This window comes from Etheostoma spectabile, chromosome 17 (genome assembly GCF_008692095.1).
Source record: "Etheostoma spectabile isolate EspeVRDwgs_2016 chromosome 17, UIUC_Espe_1.0, whole genome shotgun sequence".
NCBI classification, from domain to species: domain Eukaryota; kingdom Metazoa; phylum Chordata; class Actinopteri; order Perciformes; family Percidae; genus Etheostoma; species Etheostoma spectabile.
In genome coordinates, this window is record NC_045749.1 from 16,669,092 (window position 1) to 16,679,470 (window position 10,379).

At 43.5% G+C, this 10,379-nt stretch overlaps 1 protein-coding gene across 15 annotated transcripts in view; it reads right to left on the bottom strand.

The window, feature by feature from the left end:
• tacc2 (transforming, acidic coiled-coil containing protein 2) overlaps positions 1 to 10,379 on the bottom strand; it is a 53,676-nt gene that overhangs the window by 2,932 nt on the left and 40,365 nt on the right. For 7 of the 15 annotated variants that reach the window (XM_032541106.1, XM_032541109.1, XM_032541099.1 and 4 more), the window contains 11 exons: positions 7,711 to 7,768; positions 7,394 to 7,595; positions 6,929 to 6,978; positions 6,576 to 6,685; positions 6,162 to 6,315; positions 5,665 to 5,811; positions 5,221 to 5,313; positions 4,313 to 4,372; positions 1,832 to 1,972; positions 1,656 to 1,732; positions 551 to 594 (listed from right to left, as the gene is read on the bottom strand). In XM_032541106.1, the coding sequence (XP_032396997.1) occupies positions 551 to 594; positions 1,656 to 1,732; positions 1,832 to 1,972; positions 4,313 to 4,372; positions 5,221 to 5,313; positions 5,665 to 5,811; positions 6,162 to 6,315; positions 6,576 to 6,685; positions 6,929 to 6,978; positions 7,394 to 7,595; positions 7,711 to 7,768 (1,136 nt within the window). Of the gene's footprint in view, positions 1 to 550; positions 595 to 1,655; positions 1,733 to 1,831; positions 1,973 to 4,312; positions 4,373 to 5,220; positions 5,314 to 5,664; positions 6,019 to 6,161; positions 6,316 to 6,575; positions 6,686 to 6,928; positions 6,979 to 7,393; positions 7,596 to 7,710; positions 7,769 to 9,418; positions 10,374 to 10,379 lie in introns of those variants that run through there. The other 8 variants (XM_032541115.1, XM_032541114.1, XM_032541105.1 and 5 more) reach the window with 7 other exon arrangements.

The window sequence follows — 10,379 nt, forward strand, 5'->3', positions numbered from 1 at the left end:
GGCAAGACACGTGTGAGAGTTGAGTGTTACACACGAGCAGAGAAAGACTGTTGCTTTTTGTGACAGTGCTTTAATGAGAGTAAGAAATGAAATTAGACAACAGCGAAAAAAAATCATATCTTCAGGTGGCGAAGAAGATGTATGTGAGAGCAGGAATAATGTCAAGTCAATTTAAAATCGAATGAGCCCAGAAAAGCTGGACATGTGTGGAGAAATGGTGGGCGCCTCCCCCTCCAATGACATCAGGATTCACTTCATATCAATCAAACATGAAAGCAAGCACATAGCAAAGCTAGCTCGTGTCAGAGGATTAAAAAGATTAATTAATTCTGAAATCAGTGGCAATGGAGTAGGGCACACAAATACAGTATACCTTGGTCAGTTTGCAAATAAACAAATGCAGCCAAAAGTAGTGGCAGAGGTTGGGGATCAAAAGAAATTGGGTTGAAATAAAATGCACGCGTGCTGAAAAGACAGAGGGTCCAGAAACCTCGGACCAATGCTTGTGTTTTGGGAGCTACTGAAAACCTGTTTTAAACATTGAACTCACCTATCATCTGTGCAATGGTCTTCTCATACTCAGCAACAATCCTCCTATGAATGAGAAATTGTAGATCATTAGTGTATGGATGGGGTTATAGCAGTATGACAATTTGTCTCCACCAATGAAAATAGAGGTTTTGTATACATGCCTTTTTGTTTGTTATCAAGATGTTTAAATAAAAGAAACACAGCTGTAACTGGGTGGATATTGGTCAGACAGCTGTGGATTTGGCCCTTCTGATTTGTGCTTTCAGTCATAACTTTGACACTTCATTCATGCTGCTGGGAACCTCTGATAAGTCCAGGTTGAATGAAAAATTTGCTATTTTGATACTTTCTTAGAAATTAGATAACGACAAACGCACAGAAACTGTTATCCAGCCTACAACATAGGGTAATAGGGTTAGAGAGTTTTTTATCTCTTATTTATCTGCACTGTGTCCAGTTTCCATCGGAGTCTTGTTGCACAAAGTTTCCCCACACTCCCCCACACTGGGAAAAGCAGGATGCAAGAGGTAAGAGGATTGATTAGCCTTGCCTCCCCCTTAGCCTCTGAGCCCCTCCTTATCCTGAGGCCAATCAGTCAAATGAACTAAGCTCTGTCTTAGCCACACTAACTGGGCTGTGGCCAGCTGGACCCACACCCACAACCGGCTGTCTCAGTACTGCGTATCTCTATCTCCTTGAACCCACATTTGTTGGACATAGATTGTTCATCTGTAGACATAAATAATGTAGTTAATCCCAGTTTTGAGATGATGTTGGTGGTGTTTAATCCAAATGACACTTTAAGCCCCTAACACATTTTTCCCATGGATAATTTACATATCTCATATCAAACACATCTATTCTTCTATTCTCCACCACTAACACCGATGCTGATAGTAAGACTCAGATGGACTTCTTTAACTGGCTCTCCACTCTGCAGTTAACCGTGGCTTTGTTTTACACTTAAAGCGGGATTAAACCTATTAACAGGTTAAAAGGAGATGGGTGGGGTCTGAAAATAAGCATTTAACAGAAACACAGCGAGGTGTTAAATCCATGCCGTAGTGTATGGGTGGGATGTCACTGTGACGTTAGCAATGACAACCCAAGGTGCAACTTCTTACCTCATCTCCACCACTTCCTGTCGGCTGTCTTCATACTTCCTCTGCCACTCCATCACTTCTTTTTCCTTGGTCACGATCTGAGTAGGGTGACACAACCGTTAAGTGTGAGATGTTGAATTGAAGTATTGACAGTATATATGACTTATAGCTTAAAAAGAAACATTTGGGGGGGGCACCTCCTCTCGTGCAATGCCCAGCGAGTGGTCCAGTTCTCTGGGGAGGTGGGGACTCTCCCCTTCGATGTAGCTGGTGGTGGTCCTGGTGTACAAGGAGTTCATGGACACGCCACTTTCTACTGGAGATGACACGTCTCTGTGCTGCTTCCAAGAAACAGAGGAGAGGCGAGAGAGGAAAGGAAACATAACTAGTTACAAAACCAGACTGAGCTACAGATGGGACACCCTCACCCTTGGGCCCACACACATTCCTGAACCAAACCACAATGCAGCAACAAACTACATCAAAATTCACCACACAGCAAAATCAACATGTTAATGAGGCAGGCTGGTGATGTTCCTGAAGACTTGGTCAGCTGCCACATGATTGGATGAAACAGTCTTCATTGCCACAGTATTAGCCAAGTGATTTGGCTGATGCTGCCCCCCAACTGAGCGGTCATGATCACCTGCTCATCGCAGTAGCTTGAATGTGATTGGGTCCAGACAAGGCACACAGGAAGGAGAGCAGCAGATGATACAGCAAGGGCTGCATCACATATATCCATACAGGAGAGGGAGGATAGGGTAGCAGACTGGGCAGCATGGGGAATAGATGTTAGTCTCATGTTTATGCATATTACAACATAGTGGTCTTACCTGTTGCGGCTAGACTCATACTTGTAACCTGTTACAGCATTTGCCCAATTATTTTACAATTACAAAGTCTATAATGTGATGTGAACCAGGAAATGTACAGAATGTATCATTAAAAATACTTAAGTGTTGTGTGCTGAGAGACACTACAAACCAAAGTATAGTATGCATGTGTTCATGTGACCATTGCGATCTATGACAATACTCTACCAACAACTCCTCACACAGGACGTCATATCCAAATGCAAAAACAATCCTCATTCTAGTACTATTTTTGGTCCCTTAAAACTCTGCTCTAAAAGGGATTTAGTCATCCTTCGGAGAGTTGGATTTCGGGAGGATTTGATGAAATGGTGGGGGCTTATCCAACAGGGGACAAGGACACTGAGATCCACTAATACACAGAAAGGAAAGTGAAGTGTTTGGTCTGGCTGGAGCAGTAATTCAGATTTTCCACTGAATACCAGTCAAATTTAGGTAATCATGATGCTCTTCTGCTTTTGATCAGGTACTGATCGAGATTACCCTTCCACGTCAGTGCGATTTAAACAAAAACTTGAAGAAAAGCAGTCCAAACCTGTCCCGTGGTGGTCTGACTCATGACACAGTTACTTCTCTGTCTTATAGAGACAATCCCCATGAAAAGCCAGTAGCATAAATTGGAATGACGTATAATAAAATGTGATGCTGAATAAATGTGTGTCCTTATGAGTCTATGCTTGCTGCTGCGTAAGGGGGCTAGGGGCAGAAATTAGCTGGAAGCCCCTATTGACATTCAGTTCAATTTTTTTTTTTTTTTTTTTATTAGTGTCAAATCACAACAGTGGTTATCTCAGGACACTTTACAGATAGAGTAGTTCTACACCACACTCTAATTTACAAAGACCCAACAATTTCCCAAGAGCAAGCATTCCCCAATCTATTATTGCCCTGAAACCAACCATCAATTATTAATTGTGTTTTGGTGGTGCATATTATCAAACACATTTATAATTGGTAATGAAATTACCACAAAGTAAGTGCCACACAAACAAACTGGGTCCTTTGTGGCCCCTGAGAGTCTTAGGCCCTGGGACAGTCACCTGATTTGCCCTGTTGGTAATTAATTCTTGTACAAAAAGCACCTTTACCAGATCATCCTGGATTACATGTCAAGGAAACTGCAAACATTTTAGTGTCTCTTTCAGGATTGCTATAGGCATAAATCACACACTGTCGACTTGAGGAAAAACTACTTAATGTGGACAAATAGAAAGGGACTACTGAAGACACCAGATGAAGCTTGAAGAAACACACTATGTCAAACACAAAAGTAACACAGTACTAGATGTCTAAAGACTACAAGAGAGATACTAACTGCCAAAAACACAACTCGGACTAATTTGCTCACAGGGCCAAAGTACAGCTATAGTCGGCTAAAATTTAGGGAGACCTTAAAAAAAGGTCTTAGAATTCTGGGGTTTACAGGAGTTAGAGTATACAGTGCAGTCTGTAAGTATTTAGACAATTGTTTTGGCTCTGTTTTGCAGCACTAGGAAAGTAAAGTGCTGAGCTTTAATTAGATGGCATTTACATCCACAATGGGTAAACAGCGTAAGAATTATAGCCCTTATTTGCTACACTCCAAAATTGGAGGAACTATGTATTAAAGGGCTGTGATTCCTACACTTGTAAACAACTTAGATGTTAATGCCTTCATTTACCTTCAATCTCACAGTTACTTTAAATCCATAGTACTGGTGTACTGAGCTAAAAACAAGGAAAAATGTGTTTAGGACCAAATATTTGGACTGCACTGTTGGATTAGGACGAGGACAGATCAGAGGGGTATAATGTTACTCTTACTTTGAGTAAGGGTGACCCGTTGATATTCCACCGCCGAGAGCTGGGTTTCTTGAGCCGAGACTGTAAAATGTGTGGGACAAGAGCATGAGACTTGGGGGGAAAGAGGACTAGAATGCACCTACCCTGCTCCAACTCTTATGAGAGCTTTTCCACTGACGATAAAATGTAGATTCACCACTGGTCATCGAACCGAGTGAAAAATCACCCTATTCTTATATGCATGTTATTGGCTGTTTCAGCACAAGCCGCCAACCAGCAAAATTCCCAAGTTCTACCTAAAATTCCAGCCAAACTGAAGACAAATAACCTACCTGATGTACCTGTTTGTTATTTTTGTTAGTCTGGGACAAGGACCAAATTTCAAAACAAGAATGTGACTGGGATTTGGGAGGATGATAGCAAAGCATCAACAAATATATCTAGGAGAGTCATATCCATATGACTCCTCTGCTGCTGATATTAAGTCTAGTGTGACACATTCCCAGTCACATTCATGCTTATGTAAGCCCTTCATGAACAGGCAACATGCATAATAATAGCGAGGGACAGAGAGGGTACAACACTCTGTCTCTGAGGAGACAACCTGGAAGAGCTTGCTGCTTGTCAGGGTGGGAGCTGGACGCTTTAAGCCATGTTAGAGATTTCATATGTGGAGACTGAAGAGGACTGCGGATGTAGTGGTGCAGCCACCATGTTCATAAAAGGCCATGAGTTCACAGTCACACTCAGAATGGTGTGTTAGGGGTAGGGATAGGCAGGCTGAGACACATGCACGCACACTACAGCTAATTTACACACACAAACCTGCTTTTCCAAAATCACTCATTCATGATGCATCTTTCTTCTTTCCTCACACACACGTGCGCACACGCACACGCACACACACACACACGACTCTAGCGCAGTACCTGGGGGTTTACAGTGGAGAGGGAGGGGCACTGAGAGATGTTTTTGGCTACCTGCAGAGCCTCTATCCTCAGGGCAGCAAGCACCAGCTCCTCCTGGGCCGCACAGATGGGGGTGTTGGGGGATTGATGGATTTCAGGAGTGAGGGAGGGGGTTTGCGGCCCAAGGATGAGAGCGCAAAGGGAAAACATTTAGAAACTTGAGTTGAGAGCACACACTTGCTGCTGTCTACATTTCACACACCATCAATCTACAGTATTTCACACAGTAGAAGCTACTGTAAAAACTGCAACTGAGGTGGTGGAGTAGGTGAAAAACGGGAAAATGAAAAGGCGGGATGTAGGTAGTAACACAATAGGATTGACATAAAAACACACAGTCACTTATCCGGGTCACAATTTGGCCACCAGAGGCAAAGAGGGGTCATGTTTGGTCTGTCAACACACCTGTAGTTTTTGGGCGAATGCGGTGGGGTTGGTCTCAGCCAGGTCAGGCTCCAGGTACTGCAGGAGGTCGTCACACTCAGACAGCCTGTCTAACGGGGGCATGGCCAGGACAGGAGCAGGGGCCTCCACGGGGCCCTGGCTAGGGGACTACAGGGGTACCAGGAGGAATAGGCACGGGGCAGGGGGGAGGGCAGGGGTCAGCATGGCAAAGCAAGCACTGAGTGTTTGAGTGGCTGCATTGGGAGCTGAGTCACTGAGTTTCAAGCTGGGAAGCTAGTGTGGCAGCATGTGTTATCAGTGACAAGTCACGGACTACAATAAAGCATTAGCAGTGTGGCACTCTCCCCCTTGTGACTAAACAATGACATGGTGTAAATGTGACAAAATCAAAACTGAGAAATTTTCCTTACATGATGGTGACTGACAAGACACAGAAATAATTGTATTTTTTTTCTGTAACTGCTCAGTTTGAATCTTTACAAAAGGCTTTGGCTCACCTGCTCATCCCTCTCTACGCTCTGTGTTCGGCTGAGTGCCTCGCTTTCTCTCTTCCTGCCCTTGTCCCCAGCAGAGCCCTCAGGACCAGACCGAGAACTCAGCACAGGTGTCTTTATACCTGCTGTTATCTGGGCCTCCATCTCCTCAAAGCTCCTGCACACAGTAAGAGAGTGGGACATGGCATGTAATGTACTACATATGATGGATGAGATTGTTATCTAAACACGTTGCTGGAGCAGCTGGTCTGCATGCATTATGCAATCCAAATCATTATGGTTTACGATTGGCAAACTAGATATACCAGTAAAGCACTACAAATTGCAATGTGATACAGTATATAGTGAAACACTGCAAAGTAACAACAAAAATTACACACAAAACATATAGTAAAGTAGTAGTAGAATGTGTCGTACCCTGTGCAGGGGGAGCTGGGCTCAGATCCATGATCACACGTATTCTTGGTTAAATTGTCAGATACTGAGTCCAACTTCAAATACAAAGATGGCTTCTTCACAGACAGTGGCTATAAGACACACACAAGAAGAAGAAAAAATGCACTTCTAATGAGTTCTAATTTCAAATAATATTATATATATATATAAAAAGGTACTAGCATAGACTAATTTAGTTTATTATAGGATCCCCATTAGCTGTGCCCTTAAGTACAGCTACTCTTCCTGGGGTCCACAGCAAACATTTGATTAATTCTTAAAATAAGATCGAATATTCACAGTTCACAATTCTTTAAATAACATCAGATACTCACAGGTGAAGCGGAGCCAATCTTCTCCATGTACTCAATTTCATAGTCTTGCACTGACACAGAAAGACAAAACAAAACTTTAGATACAGAAAAAGAAATGGAGAGACATTTCTAGCCAGTACTGAGCTCTGGACTGATGAGATCAGAAGCTGAGGCAGTTATTTCATCTCTGACCCAGATGTGTTGAGCCACACAGCCTCTGGGAAGAGGAGGCTCTTCTGGAGGTCAGAGGGTATGGAGTACTGGGCCAGCAGGCTTATTTCACTGCCACAACAAAAATCAATGATGTCGCTGGATGAATAATAGTAAAGTGGCTGGTAACTGTACATGACAGTTAATCCAAACATAAGCTTTGAATTTCCTTTGGGCACTGCCTGTCTGTGCTATGCTTTGATCTCTATTAGCATTTATTTGGACAACTGTGGCTGGAGGTAGGAATCCAAGCGAGTCAGACAGCTAAAGCCTCACCTGGATGAGGAAGACTGTTCTCATTAACAAAGGAAGTGAGGTCGCATGGCTGAGGGAAGTCTTGCTGGTCACAGTTTAAATCGGCATCCATGTCGGGCAGGGCTGCCCACTTGTGACTGGTGGAGGAGGCCAGCTTTTCCTCGTCTGTGGCGTGGTCGTCCTGTGGGTGGAGAGAGGGAGCTTCATCTGCCGGCGTAAGATCCTGCAACACAGAGGGGGTGGTAGTGACAGAGTTAGAGGGGAAAAAAACAGACAGACAATAGTGAGCGGGTCAAGTGTACAGAGAGATGTACAGATATGGAGAATTAGGTACACACCTGGGAGGGGTCAGACGTTGGAGATTTCTTTGGCGACCTCTTCACTCTGAAAGTATTACTGCGAAAAAGAAATACGATTGATCGTCAAGACCCAGAATCACTCATGGCCTTCAGTACACAACTCTTATTTGGATCCACCTAAGTATTGTGTATTTGCTACATATCTCAAATGTGCGTATAGATTCACAAATGCTAAAGTGTAAAAATTTGCATAGAGCAGCATTACCATTTGTGTAACCGTACTACTTACTGTAGTCTGTGTGTGGCTCAAATGAAAAGAACAGGGCCATGTTTGTGAAGAGGGTTGAATCTATAGTTAGTGGCTGCACAGTGAAGGGCAGTTGGAAATGAATGAATAGTTTACTTTTCACACAAAACCACAAATAACACAGGTCCTAGACTGGAATGAATTCGGTCATGAAGCAGGTCAATTAGGACATGGATGCAAACATAATCTATTACTATAAATGAACTGTAAGTGGAAGAATTTTACTTTTGTTAGCACAGTTTTTAATTTCTAAATGCCATAAAACACTTATTCATAGAGAGTTTGTAAAGGGCTTTATACTGTATATCTATAAAGTATAATCATTATATATATTTTGTATGATAATTATATAATTTTAGCTTCATCAACAATAGCCAACTATGAACACAAGAGGGAGCACAAGCACCTCCTTTGTTACACACTTGCAGATTGGACACAGTGGCATGTCAGTAAACACATCTATAACAAAGAAAGATATTATGTCAGCTCTAGCAGAAAACGGATCATTATAACATATACTTTCATTTGTTAAGTGTGTTATTCAACAACACCTCAATGAACACTGTTGCACCGACCGCGACTGGATGAATGTTTCAAGCCTTTCAAGTGTGTGTGTGTGTGTGTGTGTGTGTGTGTGTGTGTGTGTGTGTGTGTGTGTGTGTGTGATTGTGTGTGGTTTTGTGTGTGGTGTGTGTGTGTGTGTGTGTGGTGTGGTGTGTGTATATATGTGTGTTGTGTGTGTGTGGTGTGTGGTGTTGTGTGTGTGTGTGTGTGTGTAGCGTGCGTGCGTGCGTGTGTGTATGTGTGTATTTGTATATGTGTGTGTGTGGTGTGGGTGGTTGTGGTGTGCGTGTGTGTGTGTGGTGCACCCATTTCAGCAGTTATTAAGATAATATATCTAGTTTGGCTATACTAATTCAACTACAGTACTATGTTTTTCAATTGGCACATTCATAGGCGGGATTGTACTATTATAATACACACGTTACCACAAAACTGAAAAAAAAAAAGTTATGTCCTTTTAAAATGAGCAGGATGAAAATAAAGTTGAAATTGAATCATATTTTAAGTGGGCACAAGGCATTGTTATGTTTCTGTTATTAGGAAAAAGGACAAAAGGGCAACATGCTGCTTTAAGAGGAGCCACATGGAATGAAGGGTCAAAAAGGGATGGAGAGTTGTGTTGTCCCTGTACTTACAACAAACAACATAGAGAAGACACACCCCTGGACTTCCTGCGACATATGAGAATACACAGACACAGGTGACAGAGAGACAGACAGAAGACACTGGCATAATAGACAAGAGAACCGCGTACAAACACAGACTAACCTCACCCACAGAGATGCACACATTCCCACACATGAATACAATGTTCTGTAAGTGAGTGTGCACTCTCACATTAGTGTACGATCCTGTGACAATAAACTGTGAACTTACGATTTGATAGGAGTTTTCTTTTTCTTGGAAGGTTTGTTCTGATTTTGGTCCTCTAGTTCTCCAATGTTGTCAGTGTCATTTTCATTGTCATAGTCATTGGATGACACCTCAAAGGAGGCAGAGGCCTTAGGAGGGGAGTTGGCCATCTTCTTGGAGGATTTGAAAGGGTCTACACTGTCATCAAAGTTATTGGTGTCAAAGGAATAAGACGGCCTGGATAGTTTGGGGGAGTTGGAGATGCTTTTCTTAGAAGTAAATGGATTGAAGTTCGGATCATCCCACTTGTCAGGTTCAAACTTGTAAGAGACTGCAGGAGCAGGGACTTCCTCCTCGTTGCCATTGTGGGTTGCTGAAGGATCGTTGTCCAGCTGCTCCGTCTGCACTGGAGGGGCCTTCTTCAGCCCCAGCCTGGGTTTCCTCAGAGGCATCTTACCAGGCTTCTTGCCCACTTTCGTGATAGAGGGAGAGGCCTGGTGTGATGCCTCACTGCCCTCTTCAGAGTAGTCGAACTCCAGCCTTACTGACTGACGCTTGGGGATGATGGGTTGCTCTTCAGGGTTGGTGACTGGCTCTTCAAGTGGAGCTGGGGTGCAAGGCTCCACAGCAGAGACAGAGGGACTCTCTGGAGGGGTGGCAATGGGGGCACACACAGGACCTTTACGACCAAGAACAGGTGAATTGGCAATTTTGCTACCTCCTGTCTTGAAAGGGTTGATGTTCTCAAAATTATCTGGATCCCATTTATAGGAGGTACTAGGGGGAATGGGGGATTCGTCTAAGGCCTTCGGACTACCAGGGAGAGGGGTCTCTTCCTGGCACAAAGGTAAGGCAGGGATGACAGGGCTCTCGTCTTGGCTAATATGATTTGTCTCTTCTGGCAGAGGAGGGGGAGTCTCCACACGGCTCTTCCTGGGCCTGCGGAGGGTTCCTCCAGGGCTCGGGGTTGCAGATCCCCCCTCTG